Here is a 22,715-nt window from a genome sequence, read left to right as displayed (position 1 = left end):
TCGAAGAAGAGTAGGCGGTCGGAATCGGAGGATGATTCAGGTACCTCTTCTTCATCCGACTCGGATAGCGATGCTCCTGTGGAGGAGTACTGGGGCCACGGGGAAGACTGTGTGGGTCTTCCTTTATGGGTTCATGAAAGAAGGGCCAATTCCTACCGCAAGTCATTTAACGGGTCCCTTGAATGGAAGGACAGCGCATTAGTTCAGGATGTTAAAACTTCCACTAATCTATCTACAGATTTCATTGTAGGTAATCATTTATCTCAGAGAAAGAGGAATAAGATCCTCAACGGGGAATTTATAGATATATTCAGACTGTTACCTCCAGCTAAGCTGACGGGTAAAGGGGAAAAGAGGCGCAGATATGGAAAACGCAGGTACAGAGCACCTAGAGCTGAACGCACTTTCGAAAACTGGTTGGACGGGTTCCAGGTGTTCATGGGTGTGGTCAGCGCAGCTTACCCAAAACGGGCAATGCACCTAATTGCTTATATGGCCCACGTTAGGAGGGCGCAAGATTTGGCGGGGGATATTGCTGCTCTAAATTATGATGAAGATTTTTGCAGAAATGCTTCACTGTTATCTTCCATGCGCTGGGATCTGAGGGACCAAAACTATTGGTCAGAGCACGTGGATCCTTTTGTAGACAAGAAGCCCCAGGAGTCGTCAAAATCCTGGAGGACCGTTACGAAACAGAGGCGACTGTGTTGGGAATTCAACAAAGGGGTTTGTGTGCAGCCGGTCTTTAAGTACAGCCACGAGTGCGAAAAATGCCTCGGTAACCACCCAGCCACTGCCTGCATGAAAGGGAGGCAGCCCTTTTGGGGTGGGAGAGGTTCGTACAACCAGGGATCCAGAGGTGGCCATGGAGCTCCACTTGGACTTCAGGGAAACAGGCAGTAATTTCAGTCTGGGCCTGGCCTGTTCCCCCATCAAGCTGACCCCGTTAAAAAACCTTTTAGATCTGTATCCCAACAGGACAGCAGCAGCGTATTTATGGGAAGGCTTTAGTACCGGCTTTAGAATCCCAGTAGCTTTCCCCCCCAGTTCAGGTGATCCACCAAATCAAAAATCAGTGAGGGAGATGCCTGAGGTTGCCCGTAAGAAAATTAGTAAAGAAATTAAAGCAGGAAGGGTAGCTGGCCCCTTTTTAGTTCCTCCAATAGTAGGTCTTCACATATCCCCGTTAGGCATAGTCCCTAAGAAAGTGCTGGGTGAGTTTTGCATGATTCACAACCTTTCTTACCCAAAGGGAGGGTCCGTCAATGATGCAATACCGCAGGAACTTTGCACTGTGAGATATGCCACTTTTGACCAAGCAGTCAAGCTTATTCGCAAATTCGGTAGGGGTGCGCTGATAGCAAAATGTGAGATTGAGTCGGCCTTTAGGCTCCTGCCAGTTCATCTGGAAGATTTCCGGTGCCTTGGTTTCAAATTTGAAGGGGCTTATTTTGTTGACAAAGCAATGCCCATGGGTTGCTCAGTGGCCTGTGCAGCCTTTGAGGCATTCAGTACCTTCCTGGACTGGGCGCTTTGCTTTAGAACTGGTTCCGAGGGCACGTCACACTACCTGGACGACTTTATCCTTGTGGCTGATAGCAGGCTTAAGTGCTCAGAGCTCCTCAAAGCCTTCACATCATTAGCGGGGGAGCTGGGAGTTCCTCTAGCCGCCAACAAAACGGAGGGCCCAGCTACAACCATGGTTTACTTAGGTATTGAGTTGGACACTGTCGCTCAGACCTCAAAACTTCCCAGAGAGAAATTGATCGCGCTCGGTGACCTCATCCGGCAGCTGCTTCCCCTAAGAAAAGTTACCCTCAGGCAGATCCAGTCACTGCTAGGCCATTTAAATTTTGCTTGTTGTGTGGTTTCCCCTGGCCGCCCTTTCTGCGGCCGCCTTGCGAAAGCTGGACCATAAAGAAGGCTAATCGCCGAAGAATGGATGCTTTTGAATTCTGGTGCTGGAGGAGACTCTTGAGAGTCCCATGAACTGCAAGAAGATCCAACCTCTCCATTCTGAAGGAAATCAGCCCTGAGTGCTCACTGCAAGGACAGATCCTGAAGCTGAGGCTCCAATAATTTGGCCACCACATGAGAAGTTTTTATGATGGATGCAAATTAAAAAGTGGGTAAAAAAAAAAAAATTATTGATCCAGCCAAATTGTGGTCATGTTTTAATCACAACTGTGTGCTAAGGCTAATCCAGGCTAGAGCCAAAGAGATGGAAACTGAATTCCTGATAACAAAAACAAAAGTCAGTTTTACATAATGTTGAAGGTATTTTAAATGGAGCAGCAAAGACTAGATTTGGCTCCAAAGCAACATATACTAAACAGAAAGCGATGCCATGTTCCTGGAGAATATAAAGGGTTTAGAACAGGAGTGGAAGGGAGAGCTCAGCAGTAGCAGAAAATATCAGAGAACACAGCTGCTTACACCTGCAGCACTGCAAATATTTATTTATCATTTCATAAAGTTCATACACTGGTTGTTAAAAAAGCCACCTCAAAGTGATTTACAAAAGAACAATAAAATCACCAGTAAAATCAGTAGAAAAATAACTCCTTCAAACATTCAAAAGACAAAATCAATCAACTAAAAACATTATTATTATTATTATTACCAGTATAGTCTACAAAATGCTGGAATAAGAGGGATGCACCCTGTACATTCAACATACTGGAGTCAAGATTCCCAAGACTGAGACTAGAGCTGGTAATATAAAATTCCTTCTGTTTGCACAATTGATGGTCTAGAATACGCTGCAGAGCGGATATCAAGTTCCCAAAAATAAATGTTTCATGGCACTTGCTGGAAGTGGATTCTTCTGATTGTTGCCGTCAGAATGCCCACAAGTCCCTTCCCAAGAATAACACTCCTTCACATCGTGGAAAAATAGTGTTTGAAATGTCTGTCACCGATTCCGCGTTCAGAGCAACTGCTTCACACAAACACGGCAGAAACTTCATCAGCGATGCCTAGGAAGCAATGAGATCAACGTTAACCACTGGATCACTGGACAAATCCTTTACGAAGGAAAGCATTATTGCAACATCATCTCTTACTCCTTGGCTCCCATGCTGTACCAATATTACTGTACCAATATTACGAGAGCCAATGTGGTGTAGTGGTTAAGAGCGGTAGTCTCGTAATCTGGTGAACCAGGTTCGATTCCTCCCTCCTCCACCTGCAGCTGCTGGGTGACCTTGGGCCAGTCACACTTCTTTGAAGTCTCTCAGCCTCACTCACCTCACAGTGTTTGTTGTGGGGGAGGAAGGGAAAGGAGAATGTTAGCCACTTTGAGACTCCTGAAGGGGAGTGAAAGGCGGGATATCAAATCCAAACTCTTCTTCTTCTACTGAACACCCTTTCATTTTAGATCACAAATACTTCCAGGAAGGAATGGGAGAGGGTCCCAGCAGAGACGCTGATGTTCTGAGTAGCTTTGATCACTGCATTAGAAGTGAGTGATGGCTGGCTTCGGAGGAATAAGTAGTGCTTTAGCTGTCTCTATACTTGAGCTTACTTTCCCCCAGCTTTTTTACTCAGAAGTAACTAAGTTGCTCAAGGGACGCGGGTGGTGCTGTAGGTTAAGCCACAGAGCCTAGGGCTTGCCGATCAGAAGGTCGGTGGTTTGAATCCCCACGACGGGGTGAGCTCCCGTTGCTCGGTCCCTGCTCCTGCCAACCTAGCAGTTCGAAAGCACATCAAAGTGCAAGTAGATAAATAGGTACCCCTCCGGCGGGAAGGTAAACGGCGTTTCCGTGTGCTGCTCTGGTTCACCAGAAGCGGCTTAACCATGCTGGCCACATGACCCGGAAATTATATGCCGGCTCCCTCGACCAGTAAAGTGAGATGAGCGCCGCAACCCCAGAGTCATCCGCGACTGGACCTAATGGTCAGGGGTCCCTTTACCTAACTAAGTTGCTCATGAACCATTTGCTTTTATGGGGTATTTTGTTGAAACATTCCAGAAGGCCTACAGGTGCCATTTTGATAATCAAAATAACCCTAAGCTAATTGGCTGTTGTTGCACAAATGAGCTCATATACCTTTATATTCTCTTTCTTTGATAATATACTAATGGGCTTGCCTTGATGCTGCACTTAGCTTCATCCTGGGACGGTAACGTTCAGAGGAGGAATGTAAAATCAATCTACCTGAAGTTTCAAATAGCCTCTCAAAATAGGGCCATGGAAGAAAGCATACGGAGGCCTAAATGTGAAGGATCAACTGCAGTGCCTTTTCTTCAACTTACCACAGATATTGGACCCTATCTTAATGCGAACGTAGCCATCTATTCCCCACGAAGTGCCCCAGGAATTTCGAACAATCCAATAAGGAATGCTACCTGTAAAATAATTTCGGTAAGTTAAGTTTTGTTTTGTTTAGGACATCTTCGGCAAACTTTAATGCCTTTCGCTGGACAGACACGGAGGGACTTAAAAGCAGAGCCACAGCACAGAATCCGGATTCTTTACGAAGAATCTGGGTTAGCTAGCACAGAAGTGCAGAAGTGTTGGTGCTGACCTTTAAAGCCCTAAACGGCCTCGGTCCAGTATACCTGAAGGAGCGTCTCCACCCCCATCGTTCTGCCCAGACACTGAGGTCCAGCGCCAAGGGCCTTCTGGCGGTTCCCTCACTGCAAGAGGCCAAGTTACAGGGTACCAGGCAGAGGGCCTTCTCGGTAGTGGCACCTGCCCTGTGGAACGCCCTCCCATCAGATGTCAAAGCAATAAACAACTACCTGACATTCAGAAGACATCTTAAGGCAGCCCTGTGCAGGGAAGTTTTTAACTTGTGATATTTTACTGTATTTTTGGTTTCTATGGAAGCCACCCAGAGTGGCTGGGTAGGCCCAGCCAGATGGGCAGGGTAAAAATAATAAATTATTATTATTATTATTATTATTATTATTATTATTATTATTAATTGATGCAATTCACCAGGGGTTCTTAACCTGGGGATCCATCTTGGGCAGGTTGGCTGAAGGCTGGCTGCAATGCTATGGGGCCAAACCCCTTTTTAAATGACCATGCTGTAATGTCTGGACCACCTCCATGCACACTGAAGGTGTGAATAGGTGAAAAAGAATATTTATTAAAGCTACGGCAGTCTCTGCTGGGTCTCAGTTCTCAAACGGAACACAGACCCTGGGTGATTGTTTGGGACCCAGGCTTTTGCCACCACTTGGCAGAGAGAGGGGGAGGCACCCAACTTTTGTAAGTTTGTCGCACAATGAAATCTTTAATAAAACTGTTTAAAAAGAAAAAGGAAATGCATGCCACAATGCCACCCCAAACTTTTGTCACTTTACTCCTGCAATTTTCTGAGGTAACGGTTTCAAATGGACACCCCCCCCCCCCGGAACCAATTAACACAGAAATGAGCATTAAAGTTCTACTCTGTTCCACTAGATTGTGGCTTTCTTGTCTTGTGAAAGCTCAGATAAAATGCTGAAATTAATGACTGGGCAAACGTCAGCTGAATGGAATAAACCACCACGTGAACGCAGACGTGGCTGGGATGGCACTAATACAGTGGTGCCTCGCAAGACGAAAAGAATCTATTCCGCGAGTCTCTTCGTCTAGCAGTTTTTTCGTCTTGCGAAGCAACCCTATTAGCGGATTAGCACTATTAGCGGTTTAGCGGCTATTAGCGGCTTAAGGGATTAGCGGATTAGCTGCTAAAAGGCTATTAGCAGCTTAGTGCCTTAGAAAAAGGGGGTGGGGAGCGGGAAAAAATCACAAGAATCGCAAGACATTTTCGTCTTGCAAAGCAAGCCATTAGAGAAATTCGTCCTGCGAAGCGCATTGAAAAACGGAAAACCCTCTCGTCTAGCGGGTTTTCCGTCTTGCGAGGCATTCGTCTTGTGGGGCACCACTGTATTGGGATGGCACTAATACCAGGAACAGCTGGTAGGCAGGAAAAGAGGGAGATCCCTGGCCGCACCTTCGTTAAATAGGGCAGGCCACGCCCCCAGAGCCAGCTGATTGGCTGGTCAGGGGGTGACATGGCCGGGGATTCCCCCAGTCGCGTGGGGGGGCCATGACGCCCGCAATCCCACCTCCTCTGCAGGGTGGAAGTGGCTTTCTCTAAACTGCTATGTTAATAATCATTCGTCTTTTCTTTCTTTTCTTTTTCATCTTTTTTTTTCTTACTCTGCCGTGATGTTTTTTCTTCTGTATTGAATTTTTCTATACTTACCTTTGTTGTAAATGATCATTTACATCTGTATTTTAAACCAATAAAGATTTACCATGAAAAAAAAAATGGGAAAAAAATGGTGGTTGAAAACTCACCTGTCGTGTCATAACCAGTAACTATAACAGCGTGATTTGCTGCTCCACTGGAGCAGTGATACTGGATGATGCCCCCAAGATAATCTTGCCAGCTGAGTGCATCTACAATTACTGGCAGAGGCCCATATTTAACAAGCATCTTCATCATTTCGTCTTCATGGCCACTGCAAGGTAAGAAGAATAGTCCCAGTCCCTCAGGGTCAGAATTCAGTCTAGCATCAAAATAGTTCGAAACCAACCAACTGCTGAGCACCTTTTGTTTGGCAGGTATCTGGTCCCTTAGGTTGCAGAAGTCAGTCTATAGTACAGGAAATAAACTTGCTGTACTAAGCAGAAGTTATTCAGAGTAGTATTGGTATGTTGGGGCCACCATACGTCTGAGGTTTCCTGGACACATTCAAGACTTGTCCATCAAAAACAGTGTCTGAGCAGAACTGTTGAAATTATCTGGGGAAACCTGAGCCTATGGAAACCCTTTTCAGAAGTGCCCAGGCAACATTTGTGTCCAGATTTTCACTTTCTGAAATATGGCAACCCTATTTATGTTACTTTACAGCTACTGAAACTGGCAATTTCAACAAGGGTGGTTTAAATTAAGAACTCTTTCACGGTTTTGTGAATCATGCTCCTTGGGAACCGCTCTCACGGTCAGCCAGCCTTTAGAGAAGTCTATTCATCTGACAAGGATCAAGAATCACATTTTGTGCCATGGCCTTATTTTTTCCTCACACTGGGGAACAAAATTTTTGTTGCGTTGACACCTGCAGTTGTTCTAACCTAATTTCGATGTGCTGATTTCATATCTGAAGTTGGTTTTTTTCTGTAAGAACTAGGTTTTTTGCAATTCATGTTTTTTCACTTTTCACCATAATCTTTGTTTTTCACAATGCAAGAATTCAATATTTTATTAAACACGTAGCCAAAGTAGTATAATAAGAGTATAAATGTAAGTGACTTATATAGCATTGAACATGACATGTATAGCATTGAAAATGACGTGTATATCTATGTACGGTTGGAGGTATGCAAAAAAATGTATTCTCTTGGGATACACAGTATACTGGGGAACAATTTTTTTCCTCATTTTCTTTTGCATGAGATTTTTCAACTGTCCTTATACAGTGGTACCTCGGGTTAAATAGTTAATTTGTTCCGGAGGTCCGTTCTTAACCTGAAACTGTTCTTAACCTGAAGCACCACTTTAGCTAATGGGGCTCCCACTGCTGCCGGAGCACGATTTCTGTTCTCATCCTGAAGCAAAGTTCTTAACCCGAGGCACTATTTCTAGGTTAGCAGAGTCTGTAACTTGAAACGTATGTAACCTGAAGCATCTGTAACCCGGAGTACCACTGTATGTTCTTTCAATGCTGATTTCAAATCTGAAATTGATTTTTGTGTACATGCTATAGTTATCTTTCAATTTCCGAATTTTGCTGATATGTCATATTTACACTGGGGATAAGTGGACACGTGACACGTTGATCTACCCTAACCACATGGTAATTATTGCAAACTTATTTTTTCTTTATTTTTACAGTTTTGTAACCTAAATATTTGTATTTTTCAGATCGGACCACTTGTTTGCCAGTGTTATTGCTAGGATAGTACAGTGGTACCTCGTGTTACAGACGCTTCAGGTTACAGACTCCGCTAGCCGAGAAATAATACCTCGGGTTAAGAACTTTGCTTCAGGATAAGAACAGAAATCGTGCTCCCGCGGCAGCAGGAGGCCCCATTAGCTAAAGTGGTGCTTGAGATTAAGAACAGTTTCAGGTTAAGAACGGACCTCCGGAATGAATTAAGTACTTAACCCGAAGTACCACTGTACTTGTGGTGCTCAGTTTGCTGTGGGAAGACACCTTGCCAGTAGATACACCTCTTTCTGTAGCCTCTCCCCACCCTCCAATCTGCAAAGATTATCTCCCCTTCCACCCTGACAATGGATGCCTTCCCCAATGGAGATAAACCAGTTGGATACCACTCTTGATTTCTATAGCTATTTGTAAGCCATTCTCCCATCCCCATTTATTCTGATGATGATTCACACCCCCCCCCCGTAGAACCCAGTTAAATAACCTCAAGTAGGAATTATCTGCTTTTTTCACAAGTTGTACTCCCTGGCACTGTTTGTTCAGGTCAAGTGAGAAAAGCAGGGCACACATTGCAAAAGAAACACAAAAAATACAGGCCCGGTCGTAGAAGTTAAAAACACTTTCTGTGCATCTTTCTGTGCAGGAACGGCTAAGGGAGCTGGGCATGTTTAGCCTGGAGAAGAGGAGGTTAAGGGGTGATATGATAGCCATGTTCAAATATATAAAAGGATGTCACCTAGAGGAGGGAGAAAGGTTGTTTTCTGCTGCTCCAGAGAAGCGGACACGGAGCAATGGATCCAAACTGCAAGAAAGAAGATTCCACCTAAACATTAGGAAGAACTTCCTGACAGTAAGAGCTGTTTGACAGTGGAATTTGCTGCCAAGGAGTGTGGTGGAGTCTCCTTCTTTGGAGGTCTTTAAGCAGAGGCTTGACAACCATATGTCAGGAGTGCTCTGATGGTGTTTCCTGCTTGGCAGGGGGTTGGACTCGATGGCCCTTGTGGTCTCTTCCAACTCTATGATTCTATTCTATGATTCTATGCATCCTCTTCCATTGACAAGTCATCCTACTCTGCAGGCAATGACTGCTCTGCATTCGGAAGGGAAATCAGAACTGTGGACGCATTTGCTGCTCCAGGGGTCAAAGTCTCTCTCTACCTGGAATGTCAACATTCATGCATGATCTTTGAAACTCCAGAAGGGAGGCAGGATTTAGCAAGGTTCAACAGCCTGCTGCTGAATACTATAAAAGACGATACGATAATCTTTATTGTCATTGTCCCATAAAGAACAACGAATTTTTAAAAAATCTACATCAGACATTCAAAAACCAACAAGCCTGCTATCCCATCCTGGTTTGCCCCCTAAAAACTCTGATACCCCATAATTAAATACAATATACTCCCATAGAAACTACCTTAAAGGTAAAGGGACCCCTGACCATTAGGTCCAGTCATGGCCATCTCTGGGGTTGCGGCACTCATCTCGCTTTACTGGCCGAGGGAGCCAGCGTACAGCTTCTGGGTCATGTGGCCAGCATGACTAAGCCGCTTCTGGCGAACCAGAGCAGTGCACGGAAATGCCATTTACCTTCCCGCCGGAGCAATACCTATTTATCTACTTGGACTTTGATGTGCTTTCGAACTGCAAGGTTGGCAGGAGCTGGGATCGAGCAACAGGAGCTCACCCCGTTGCGGGGATTCAAACCGCCGACCTTCTGATCGGCAAGTCCTAGACTGTGGTTTAACCCACAGCGCCACCCGCGTCCCTTAGAAACTACCTTAAGGTAAAGGTAAAGGTACCCCTGCCCGTACGGGCCAGTCTTGACAGACTCTAGGGTTGTGCGCCCATCTCACTCAAAGAGTGAGAGGTGAGAAACTACCTTACACTGCGTTTAAAACCAAAATCACATTTGGATAGAAACTGTTTCTCAGGTGGCTAGTCCTAGCCTTTATAACCCTGTACCTTCTTCCAGAAGGCAGAAGCTGAAAGAGATCATTTCTGGGGTGCGTACTATCCTGCACTATCTCTGCAGCTTTCTTATGGCACCTGGAAGCATAGATTTGATCCAAGGAGGGAAGAGTGCACCCAATTAGTCTCTCTGCAGTCTTTACAACCCTGGACAGCATTGTTTTTTCCCTGACCGTGCAGCTCCCAAACCACACACACACACAAACGAGAGGCATGTTTTCTTAACAATGTCTGTTATGATCGTTTCCATGTTTTCTTAAAGCAAACATGTTTGCATCTCTAGCATGCATGCTCAGTACGTAGAGATGCGAAAAGCTGGGATCCTTTGGATGTTGTTGGAATCTCAACTCATGCCATCTCTGCAGCCAGTATGGCTATTTGTCAGTGGCTATGGGAGCTGTAGGGACGCAGGTTGCACTGTGGGTTAAACCACAGAGCCTAGGACTTGCCGATCAGAAGGTCGGTGGTTCGAATCCCCGCCATGGGGTGAGCTCCCGTTGCTCGGTCCCTGCCCCTGCCAACAGTTCGAAAGCACATCAAAGTGCAAGTAGATAAATAGGTACCGCTCCGGTGGGATGGTAAACGGTGTTTCTGTGTGCTGCTCTGGTTCGCCAGAAGCGGCTTAGTCATGCAGGCCACATGACCCGGAAGCTGTGCGCAGGCTCCTTCGGCCAATAAAGTGAGATGAGCGCCGCAACCCCAGAGTCGGCCACGACCGGACCTAATGGTCAGGGGTCCTTTTTCCTTTACCTTTGTGGGAGCTGTACTTTCGGCAATACCCAGAAGGCCATAGATTCCCCACGTGCGGTACTGAAGAGGTTTATAAGCGTAGTAGTCACATGGAATGTGAATCTACTGGGCTAGTTGGATGGGAAAGGAACCTGTGAAAATACTCACTAGTTGTTACCTTAGATCATAAGAAGTATAGCCTGTGACTGAGACTCCAAAATCAGAGCGGCTGAAGTAATGGCACATTCCTGTTTCAGCTTTAAAAGAATACTCCGCATCTCTCACCAGTTTCACGCGTGTCTGCAAGAAGACGAATCAAATGAGTTGCTTGTGGTTAAATAACAACACATTTTTGTGCTCTTGAAAGTTGCTTTGGTCACGCCAGAGTCTGTACTACTTAAATTATTTTATTTACATCCTAAAATGTATTTATTGCTTGATTTTTTTAAAAAAGTCAGCAGCTTATAAGAATAAAACACTAAAATTATCAGTAAGAACAGTTGAAAGCAACTATTTTAAACATTCAAAAATAATTAGAACCAATGAGGAACTAAAAGTGAATTAAAGCACATGTCAACATTCTACGTGTCCAGATAGGCTTTTCTAAACAAATATGCTTTTAGCGGGTGCAGTGGAGGCTCCTGCGTGTTGTCAGTAGGCAGGGAGTTCCACAGTAACTGCCGCAATAAAAGATTGATTTCTTACAAATAACCCAGGGTTGCCAAACAGTGGAAATTCGGATAGAAACGTTGTTGAGCTTTTTTGGGAAAATCGCAAAACAAATGTCATTTTTGACAGTTATTATAGAAAATTGGCAAAAACAGCACTGTCAAGAGCAGGAAGATGAGAGCCCGCTAGCCGTACTCTAGATCTCAACTTATGTCAGGGTGGGAGAAATATTGCCTCAACGGAGGTCACATGATGAGCAGATACTGGAGCAGAACCATCTACAGTGGTACCTCTGGTTAAGAACTTAATTCGTTCCGGAAGTCCGTTCTTAACCTGAAACCGTTCTTAACCTGAGGTACCACTTTAGCTAATGGGGCCTCCTGCTGCCGCCGCGCAATTTCTGTTCTCATTCAGAGGTAAACCTCTTAACCCAAGGTACTAATTCCGGGTTAGCAGAGTCTGTAACCTGAAGTGTCTGTAACCAGAGGTACCACTGTATTGCCCATCTTGCCTGACTTATGACAGCCCTGTAGATATCGAATTCGAATTCGATTTCGAATTCGATATCGAATTCGATATTGAATGAGTCTCCTTCTTTGGAGGTCTTTAAGCAGAGGCTTGACAACCATATGTCAGGAGTGCTCTGATGGTGGTTTCCTGCTTGGCAGGGGGTTGGACTCGATGGCCCTTGTGGTCTCTTCCAACTCTATGATTCTATGAATTGGCAAAAGTTGGAGACAATACGGTCATACCTCACGTTATGTTTGCTTCATGTTACATTCTATCAGGTTGTGTCCCACGGCGACCTGGAAGTACCGGAAAGGGTTACTTCCGGGTTTCACCGCTTGTGCATGCGCAAAAGCACTAAATCGCGCTTCGTGCATGCGCACAAGCGCCAAATCGCGCCACGCAGCTGCACAGATAGGGCGCTTCAGGTTTTGGGCTTTTCATGTTTCGAACGGGCATCCGGAACGCATCCCGTTTGCAACCAGAGGTACTACTGTATTTGGGACTATGCAACCTTTGATCTACTACAAGAGGGGCGTCTTTTTCATGTCTGAGGTTTGCCTTCTTTTTACCCAACACTGTCACGTATTAACGGAGCCTGTGGGTTTGTAAGTACCTGATTCAGCCAACTCAGTGCAGTAACCGTAGAGCCGCCGCTACAGCCTTTATTCTCGTAGGAACAGTCAATAACCTGCTGCACGCTGAGGTTCTCCAAAACATTCCCTTTAATTGCGTACGCGGACTCTACTGCACTGACAACGCTGAAAGCCCAACAGCCGCCACACTGGAAAAGAAATGCTGAGGGTGATGGATTACAACTGGAAGCGTAAATATGAATGTAAAGCAAACATTTCACACAGAAATTTACAGGATAAAAACTCCCCTTGCAAAATTAATGGATATGGAACAGTTAAATACGAACGAAAGTCATCAGATCAGTGGCTGTTAAAATAAAGGATCAAGATCAGAACTGTCGTATTTGGACTAACTAAGAGTATTGGAGTAGGACGAAATAAGAACATCATTCCCTGAAATCCAGAGCACAGGAAGTCATTCAAAATTGTTTAATTTGGTATTGGGTAATTGGCTTTTTAATCGTATTATAATTTGGTATTGTATTAATGCGGCTTTTGTTGGATTGTTATAAATGAAATTAATTAAAAATTATTTAGAAAAAGAAAAACAATCGTCGTTAGTTGCGCTTCATACCTTTTTTAAAGCACAAATTTATTTCAAAATAGCCTGTTTTTCACATAGGTCCGTACCTATAGTGTTTTATCTGCCGTGTTGCTCAATTGGCAGTAAGGCTTCCATCAGCGGAACAGGGAAGGAAGCAATTTTCAGGCATTTCCTGTCCCCCTATGCTTCCCTATATCTGTTCTAGAGGGCCCCCTCCCCCCAAAAAACTTTCCAGAGCAGATTTAGGGTGGCTTTGCGACTGTATGGGGAGGACGACCAAAAAGGCTTACTGCCAGCTGAGCAACACCCATTGAGTTAATGACACATTTCTCAGTTATACAGTAATCTGTCTTGCAGTGCTTTCCAGTTTGCCTATCCCATCTATTTTCAGCAGCTGTAGACAGACACGGTTGGATTTTTTTAAGAATACAGCAAGTGCAGCATAGCTGTCAACTTAGAGATTTGAAAATAAGGGACCAGCCTCGAAAATAAGGGATCAGCTGCCAAAATAAGGGATTTTCCAAACACAGGTATGTTCAACTTCTGAGCCCCTCCGAGCCAAAGGCAGAAAGCCCAGCCAGCAGCCAAACGAAGCCTCAAGCGGTGGTTCCCACAGCGCAGCAACCCGGCAAAGGGGATGCAGCAAGGAAAACCACCGTCACCTCTCCGCTGGGAAGCGCTGAGCAAAGGCGAGTCCCCAGGCAACGCGGCCGATTTGATCAGCACAAGGCATGCAAGCTCCACCCCCCAGTCGTTCTTAGACTTCTTACTGGGTGAGCAATGTAGCCAAGCAACACAGTTGGAGCCTCCCTCCTCCCTGGCCGGCAGGGAGGGAGGGAGAGGAGCTGCTTCCTTTGAAACCCAGGAGATTTAAGGGACATCATCAATAAGGGACAGCAGCGGGACACAGTGCTGGGATAAGGGACTTTCCCGCCAAATAAGGGACAGTTGACAGCTATGAAGTGCGGAGGCTTCAACTCAGCTTTTCAATTACCTGTAATGAAAAAGCCAGTTCATATCAACCAGAGAAATGGTGCTATAAAAATGGACCACTGCCGTGTCAACAATGCAAATGTAATCTCATCTCAAAAGGGCACTGGAGCCCTCACTGTATTATCTTTTCTTTCTTTCTTTTTGCCAATTTATTGTTTTTCCAAATTTTAAACAAATCAGTGCCGAATTAAATCAAATTTAATGCAAAAAAGATGACCTCCCACTCTTCGTCTTAGATGTGCCCCTGTTTCCCCCCTTTGCTGCTTAATAGTACACACTTATCTCTGGTTCACAATCCATTCCTGATGTTCAGCTCCATTATTCAACAGCTGTCAATTTATCAATTACTACTCGTACATTTACAGAACAATACTGTATACCCTTAAAGAACAAAAAAAGGTTGCACATCCCCCTATCTATTTTAAAACATTGCTTATTATTTCTGTGTTAATTTCCCTTTCTTATCTTCTTATCATCTTGGTTGCTGAAGTTTTGAGGGTACCAGGTCCAAAATTAGGCAGAAAATCAACTGTGGAACTTACCGCTTCTTGATTCCTCACGCTGGTAACGACATTCTTGTCCCTCCAATCAAACTTTGCTGGTAAAGGTGCTTCTGTGCCCTCTAGGCTCGCTCCCGGCACATACTTGGGAACTCTAAAAAGTCTACTTTGTAAGTAAGTAGCTTTAAAATAAAACAAAAGTTCTGTTATTTTCTAGTTTTGATTACAGCCAGTTCAGAGACATTGTTTCTAAAAGCCAAACAATTTCCAGTCATTATTATTTATAAAATGTAAATACAGTGGTGCCCCGCAAGACGAAAAGAATCCGTTCCGTGAGTCTCTTCGTCTAGCGGTTTTTTTGTCTTGCGAAGCAAGCCCATTAGCGGATTAGCGCTATTAGCGGTTTAGCGGCTTTAAGAGGCTATTAAAGGCTTAAGGGATTAGCGGATTAGCTGCTAAAAGGCTATTAGCAGCTTAGTGCCTTAGAAAAAGGGGGTGGGGAGCGGGGAAAAAACCCCCAGGAATCGCAAAACATTTTCGTCTTGCGAAGCAAGCCCATAGAGAAATTCGTCCTGCGAAGCACCTCCAAAACGGAAAACCCTTCCGTCTAGCGGGTTTTCCGTCTTGCGAGGCATTCGTCTTGCGGGGCACCACTGTACTGCCCTTCATCCGAGGATCCTATGATTTACAGCGCTTTACAGTACAGAAACGCAAAAATAAATCACATAATAATGAACAGAACAATCCCTCTCCCAGTTTAAAACACCAAAGGCCTGGGATAATCATAGAATGATAAAATTGTAGAGTTGGATGGGGCCAGGTGGATCATTAGTCTACCTGCCTGCAGTGCAGGAATATTTTGCCCAACATGGGACTTGAACCCACAACCCTGAGATTAAGAGTCTCATGCTGAAGGCAGCCCTGTTTAGGGAAGCTTTTAATATTTAATGCTGTATTGTTTTTAACACTTGATTGAGAGCCGCCCAGAGTGGCTGGGGAAAGGCAGCCGGATGGGTGGGGTATAAATAATTTTTTATTATTATTATTATTATTATTATTATTATTATTATTATTATTTATTTTCTGCAAAAGTCTGGAGTGCTCAATTCTCAGGTGTACCCTAGACCCCGAGATATAAAACTATGAAGGGAAAAGATCCTGTTAGAGAAAGGGATGGTTAAATGAAATAAACTGAGAAAGGGATGATTAATAGCCGCAAAAGTAATAACCGCCATAGCAACATGCATAATGAAACATTCTGACAGGTTGAAGCTCAGAGAGTCTGAAATTTAGGCAGACCATAGATCTTCTTAAGACAAAAACAAGCATTTTAGTCCTGCTTAGCAGGATGTTCAGGCACACCAAATCATATCAAAAGGATGTCAAAATAGCTTGCACTGAAGATAAGGCAAGGCCTCGGTCTAGTATATCTGAAGGAGCGTCTCCACCCCCATCGTTCTGCCCGGACACTGAGGTCCAGCGTCGAGGGCCTTCTGGCAGTTCCCTCGCTGCGAGAAATGAGGTTACAGGGAACCAGGCAGAGGCCCTTCTTGGTGGTGGCACCCGCCCTGTGGAATGCCCTCCCACCAGATGTCAAAGAGAAAAATACTACCAGACTTTTAGAAGACATCTGAAGGCAGCCCTCTTTAGGGAAGCTTTTAATGTTTAATAGACTATTGTATTTTAATATTCTGTTGGAAGCCGCCCAGAGTGGCTGGGAGGCCCAGCCAGATGGGTGGGGTATAAATAATAATAATAATAATAATAATAATAATAATAATAATAATAATAGTTGTTGTTGTTGTTGTTGTTGTTATTGTTGTTGTTGTTGTTGTTGTTGTATTGTTTGCAAAAGCATTAAATTTTTTGTAATGTAATACTCTGTACCTCTAAATTCTTCAGGAGACAAGTGGGAGAATTTATTTATTCCATAGACAGCAGTAGCGTTGTCGCTAGATGATAACGAATTCAAATGCCTGATTCTCTTAATGCTTTCCTGGAAAAAACGAAAGCATAATTACGCTCTTGAAATGGAAGGAAGTCTGTCTGTATGTTTGTTGGATGGCGTCTTGTACGCCTCCTTCCGACAATTCCTATAACCAAACTAGTGCCAAATGTCTTGCTCTGCTTTCCTTTGGACCACATCAGAGAGGCCGAGAGGGGGGTCTTGTCGTCTGGGCAGCCCAGGACCTCCAGACACACTGCCCAGGCTTGCGCTCCAGGGAGGTCACTTGGGTTTTTCCCACCCCTCTTTTTGTTATTGTTATTTTGTTTTTTATAATATTTTGATGTTATTCCATCTGGCCCTGGGGATTTCCCTACTTTTGTTTGATTTATTGCCTCAATTACTACAATTTCTATATTTAATATCCTCCTTTGATCCTCTGTTATCTTTGGTAATTCACTATATTTTTAATATAGTTTTCTATCCTGTTTGAATCTTCAGTTCTTTTTCTGTAAAGATCAGTAAAATATTTTACAAAAGCCTGCCTCCCTTATTTCTTTTGGTTTCTCAGTTATCCTACCATTAAGCTTTATTTGATTCACATACAGTGGTACCTCGGGTTAGATACGCTTCAGGTTACAGACTCCGCTAACCAGAAATAGTGCTTCGGGTTAAGAACTTTGCCACAGGATCAGAACAGAAATTGTGCTCTGGTGGCGCAGCGGCAGCAGGAGGCCCTATTAGCTAAAGTGGTGCTTCAGGTTAAGAACAGTTTCAGGTTAAGAATGGACCGCTGGAACGAATTAAGTTCTTAACCTGAGGTACCACTGTAGTTATTTTATTCATTTTTTCTCAGTTGCCATGCCAAAAGTTTCCCTGTTTTATTGGCTTTTTCCAAAAAAAAAAGTTTTTTTTTAATTTTCCATGCTATTTCCTCACTAATTACCATAGAATATTGTGACTCCATTGTCTCTCAAGACAGAAAGATGACGACGACAACAACAACTAGGCAGAGGCCTGTCAACAAACCTGGATGCTACCTCTGCTGTTTCCCAAGTATTTCCTTGGGATCAAAAAGACGAGTTACATTGGTGTGTGTGTGTGTGTGTGTGTGTGTGTGTGTGTGTGTGTATGTGTGTGTGTGTGTGTAATGGAATATAAGAGATTTATCTGAGAATTAGCAATCTGCATTTGTAGTTGTTATGTGTGTGTAGCTTTGTTTTATGGCCCAACATTAGTGATGGGGGAAACTGTGGCCTACTAGGTGTTTGACTCCAGCTCCCAATAGCCTTGCCCAACATGGCCAACAATCAGGGATGATGGAAGTATCTGTCTAGGGTACCTGGAGGCCCACAGGTTGGGCACCCACTTTGTACTATCAGCTGGCGATAATACCTGCCCTCTTTTTACCTGCCACATTGACCTGTAACAACTGTGGAACACCACAGTTAACCAAGTAAGGTGCTTCTTCCCATACAGTCAAACCTCGGTGTCATGGAACTGCCAGCATCTCAAAGGGGAGAGATAGAAGGACAGTGGTGTTACAGGGAGCCTCCAAAAATCTTGCGAAGCAGTTCCTCGTCTGGCGAGGAGGAAAGCCCCACCTCCAGTGGAGAGTAGGTGCAAGGACCAGAGGATGCTAGGAAGAGCCTTAACACCGAGCCTGAGCAAGCCGGAAAGGAGGGGAGCACGCCCTTGCCATCGCCCATCATGCGCAGTAGTCTGAGGCGCAGGGAGGGGCGGAAAAGGCTGGGGGTGACGAGACTTTTATGTTGGGGGAGGTACAATAACAGACCACTCCCGGATTCTGCTAGCGACTGAGCCAGACATGAAATTATGGTGCTCTTCCCTGTAAATAAAGGGACCCCTGACCATTAGGTCCAGTCACGGACGACTGGGGTTGCGGCGCTCATCTGCCTTTATTGTACAGCTTCCGGGTCATGTGGCCAGCATGACTAAGCCGCTTCTGGCGAACCAGAGCAGTGCACAGAAATGCCGTTTTACCTTCCTGCCGGAGCAGTACCTATTTATCTACTTGCACTTTGGCGTGCTTTTGAACTGCTAGGTTGGCAGGAGCAGGGACCGAGCAACAGGAGCTCACCCCGTCACAGGGATTTGAATCACAGACCTTTTGATCGGCAAGTCCTAGGCTCTGTGGTTTAACCCACAGCGCCACCCACATCCCTTATTCACTGTAAATAGGTAAAGGTAAAGGTACCCCTGCCCGTACGGGCCAGTCTTGACAGACTCTAGGGTTGTGCGCCCATCTCACTCAAGAGGCCGGGGGCCAGCGCTGTCCGGAGACACTTCCGGGTCACGTGGCCAGCGTGACATCGCTGCTCTGGCGAGCCAGAGCCGCACACAGAAACGCCGTTTACCTTCCCGCTAGTAAGCGGTCCCTATTTATCTACTTGTACCCGGGAGTGCTTTCGAGCTGCTAGGTTGGCAGGCGCTGGGACTGAACAACGGGAGCGCACCCCGCCGCGGGGATTCGAACCGCCGACCTTTCGATCGGCAAGCCCTAGGCACTGAGGCTTTTACCCACAGCACCACCCGCGTCCCTATTCACTGTAAATAGTTTGCACCAAAATAAAGCCTGTAAAAAACAGGTGGGAGTCTTGCTTGGTTACTCTCAAGCAACCGCAACAGAACCTGACACTCGGGTTGTGAACATGATCCGTGTGGGAGGCACATTCGCAACCCGCAGCATTCGCAGCCTGAAGCGCCGTGTCTTCGCATGCGCATGATGCGATTTGGCACTTCTGCGCATGCACGTGACATCATTTTGTGCTTCTGTGCTTGCGCGAGTGCCGAAACCCAGAAGTAACCCATTTCAGTACTTCTGGGTTCGGCGCGGTCCGCAACCCCAAAACGTGCAACCTGCAGCATTCGTAACCCGAGGTATAACTGTATCTTCCATTAAACCATCAATGGCAGTGGGTTCATTCACATCTTTTCTCTGCATTTCTAGGCACAGGTATGGGCTTTCCAGGTCTGTTTCTGAGCGTACCCCCCCTTTTTTTTGTCGTACAAAAGCTGCTCTTTACCACTGAAAACAATTCTACTGAAAACCCAATTTGCTGTTTGCTCCAAATCTTGGGAACTTAACCTACAGGCACTTCTGGAGAAATGTTGGACTGTGCTACAGAGAATGGATTTCATTTCACTTTTCTCTCATCTCTCTTTATTTGGAGTCTTACCGGCACCCATCCCTTAATTTTTCTACATTCTCTTCTTTCTTCATCCACACAGCTTTCTGTTTCCATATAGGCACATTTCATTTAACGTGCCTTAAGTGTGCCTTACGCCATAATCGCAGAATGTCCAAGTGTCCCTATTTTCCAGGGACAGTCCCTGATTTACAGAAGCTGTCCTGGTTTCTGATTTGATCCTGGAATGTCCCACTTTTCCTTAGGACGTCCCTATTTTTATTGGAGAAATATTGGAGGGTATGGAGTTTTCTGACCCCCTGAGCCATCTGAAGGCAATCCTGTATAGGGAAGTGTTTTTTTAGTGTTTTAATGTTTAATATATAAAAAATTAAACATTAAAAAAATACTGGGCAACCCCGTAAGATGTGTGGGGTATAAATTGTAAAATTATCATTATGGAATGGGATGTCCAATTTTCACTGGAGAAATGTTGGAGGGTATGTAATCAGTTACATGCAATTAACGTAAACAGTGATGGTTGTTGTTGTTTAGTCGTTCAGTCGTGTCCGACTCTTCGTGACCCCATGGACCAGAGCACGCCAGGCACTCCTGTCTTCCACTGCCACCCGCAGTTTGGTCAGGTTCATGCTGGTAGCTTCGAGAACACTGTCCAACCATCTCGTCCTCTGTCGTCCCCTTCTGCTTGTGCCCTCCATCTTTCCCAACATCAGGGTCTTTTCCAGGGAGTCTTCTCTTCTCATGAGGCGGCCAAAGTATTGGAGCCTCAGCTTCAGGATCTGTCCTTCCAGTGAGCACTCAGGGCTGATTTCCTTCAGAGTGGATAGGTTTGATCTTCTTGCAGCCCATGGGACTCTCAAGAGTCTCCTCCAGCACCATAATTCAAAAGCATCCATTCTTCGGCGATCAGTCTTCTTTATGGTCCAGCTCTCACTTCCATACATCACTACTGGGAAATCATAGCTTTTACTATACGGACCTTTGTTGGCAGTGATGGTACAATGTACAATGGGGTACAGTGATGGTACAATGGGGTTTTTCCCCAGTGGTTCACAACCACCAGGTGCCAAGAGGGACTCTCAAAGCCCAATGATTCCACTTCCACAAGATTACTTGCTGAACTTAAAAAATGCTAAACACACAAACATTTGTTTTATGCCAAGACAGGAATTGGCTGAACAGCACCAACCCACCACAAGGACCCACAATTTCTGAGCAATTCCCTGTTCGTCTATGTTGCAGCCAAATCAGCAGAGAATTTCATAGCTCACAACATTAGTACAGCATACAGTGGTACCTCAGGTTAAGTACTTAATTCATTCCGGAGGTCCGTTCTTAACCTGAAACTGTTCTTAACCTGAAGCACCACTTTAGCTAATGGGGCCTCCTGCTGCTGCCGTGCCGCCGGAGCACGATTTCTGTTCTCATCCTGAAGCAAAGTTCTTAACCTGAAGCACTATTTCTGGGTTAGCGGAGTCTGTAACCTGAAGCGTATGTAACTTGAAGCGTATGTAACCCGAGGTACCACTGTAATAAACTTTCACCAACAACAGCCCCACTTTCAGGATTTAGGCTTTCAAGTCTGACATCTTGTGGTGAAGATGAGGAGTACAAAAACTATCCACTTCCATTTAGTCACCTAAAAATATTTGTTGAAAATAGTCTCCTAAGCATCTGCTGTTAACTGCTTGTCAGTTTTACAGGGGGAAACATCTTTAAAATTGGGCTTCTTCTTGTTCCTTCAACTGCACATCAAAACCCACTTTTCCTGTATGTCTTTCTCCTTAACCCCTTAAACTCCAAGCCAGCTATACACGACCATTTTTCTCCCTCTGCACCCTTTGTTTTCCCACCCCTCTTTTTGTTATTTTATTTCCTCCAACCTTTTAAACGGCAAGCTCCACGTTTGATTCGGTCGGAAACAGCATACAGATGGTGCCACAGAAAACAAGACCCGTAACTTTTGTATGAACTCTCAGCTGAACACGAAGCTAAGCTATTGGAATCAATGGGAAGCAGCGCTGGGCGTTGTTTGTTTATTATTATTTATTATATAATAAATGTTATATATTTTATTATATAATAATTCAATATCGACACCTCCCTTTATCCAAAGATCCCAGGGTAGGGTACATCATTAAAAACATAATTTAAAGAGCAGACTTGGGGATCGGGAAGGGGGTGGTCGCCAACGAAGCTTTACTCGAGAGTAGACCCATTGGAATCCATGTCTGGGATTCAATTGGGTCCAATAATTCCAGCGGGGTCGGCTCGGGAGTAAATTGTGTGGCAGACGCACCCCGTACGCTTAAAACGCATGACTCCCCCCGCCCCAAAATCCTGGCACCTGTAACCCCCCATATCTGATGCCCGGAATTTATTTTTTGAGGGCGAGGGAGAAGCCATATGCTTTAAATATGTGTTGGATACGCGCGTGTGCCTTGGCTGCGCCGCCACATTTGGGACTGGGATGGAGATCTCGCCTCCAGCAGCGCGCAAGGACTGGGACTCCGGCCGGCCTCTCCCTCTCCTCTCCCCGCTCGCACCTACCTGCAAGGCGGCTTCCTCCGTCCCCTCGCTGCCCCTGGGATTCAAGGATCCGGGATGCCGACCCTCTCCGGCTCCCAGGAGGGGCAGCAAGCAGGAGAGGAGAAGCAACGGCTTCATGGAGAGCGTCTCCGGAAGAGCTGCGCCCTGGCGCCTCTTGGTTTTCAGCTGGACTCGTTTTTTCCTTTCGCTTTGCTGGCTCCTCCTTCTCCCCAGAGAAGAAGCCTCAAAGAAGACTTTTACCCTTCTGAGCCCTCCAGCTGCCTTCGGCTCGGCTCTTTTGTTCCACTTGTCGCTGCAGAAAGCACTTTTGAGTGGTCCCTCCGGCAGGGAGGGAGAGAGGGAGGGATAAGAGGCGTCGCCTCCAGCCTTGCAACCTGGCAAAACTTGTCACTGCCCAAACTTGTCACTGCAAAAAGACGGTGGCTCTCATCCTCAAGCTGAATCTCTGGCTTCCACCCTTTTGGACCCTGGGCTCTCCTTCCTTGGAGGTTTTTAATAAATAATAATAAATCTTATTTATACCCCGCCCCCGCCAGCATAGCTGTCAACTTTCAGATTTGAAAATAAGGGATCAGAAGAGAAGACTCCCTGGAAAAGACTTCCAGATG

At 45.3% G+C, this 22,715-nt stretch overlaps 1 protein-coding gene across 1 annotated transcript; it reads right to left on the bottom strand.

Moving 5' to 3' along the window:
• Positions 1–2,686: 2,686 nt before the first annotated feature.
• CTSO (cathepsin O) lies at positions 2,687–22,402 on the bottom strand. Its single transcript, XM_083402402.1, has 8 exons — positions 22,108–22,402; positions 16,330–16,438; positions 14,485–14,624; positions 12,387–12,554; positions 10,773–10,894; positions 6,303–6,466; positions 4,259–4,351; positions 2,687–2,978 (listed from the first exon to the last, which is right to left on the bottom strand). Exons 1-8 carry the CDS (start codon positions 22,222–22,224, stop codon positions 2,944–2,946), a joined length of 948 nt encoding a protein of 315 aa, XP_083258528.1. The 5' UTR covers positions 22,225–22,402; the 3' UTR covers positions 2,687–2,943.
• Between the last annotated feature and the right edge of the window lie 313 nt (positions 22,403–22,715).

The sequence above is a fragment of the Podarcis tiliguerta genome, assembly GCF_965153285.1.
Source record: "Podarcis tiliguerta genome assembly, chromosome: 10".
In the NCBI taxonomy this organism is placed as follows: domain Eukaryota; kingdom Metazoa; phylum Chordata; class Lepidosauria; order Squamata; family Lacertidae; genus Podarcis; species Podarcis tiliguerta.
The sequence above is the reverse complement of the archived record's forward strand: the minus strand, read 5'-3'. Positions and strand labels throughout refer to the sequence as shown.

What these genes read in the sequence shown, in the direction of transcription:
- CTSO (XM_083402402.1), bottom strand. Translation starts at nt 22,224, where the DNA reads ATGAAGCCGTTGCTTCTCCTCTCCTGCTTGCTGCCCCTCCTGGGAGCC. An exon ending in GTCTCCTGAAGAATTTAGAG is followed by an intron (nt 14,625 to 16,329) that starts GTACAGAGTATT and finishes TTTATTTTAAAG; the next exon opens with CTACTTACTTACAAAGTAGA. An exon ending in TACTGGTTATGACACGACAG is followed by an intron (nt 4,352 to 6,302) that starts GTGAGTTTTCAA and finishes ATTATTTTACAG; the next exon opens with GTAGCATTCCTTATTGGATT.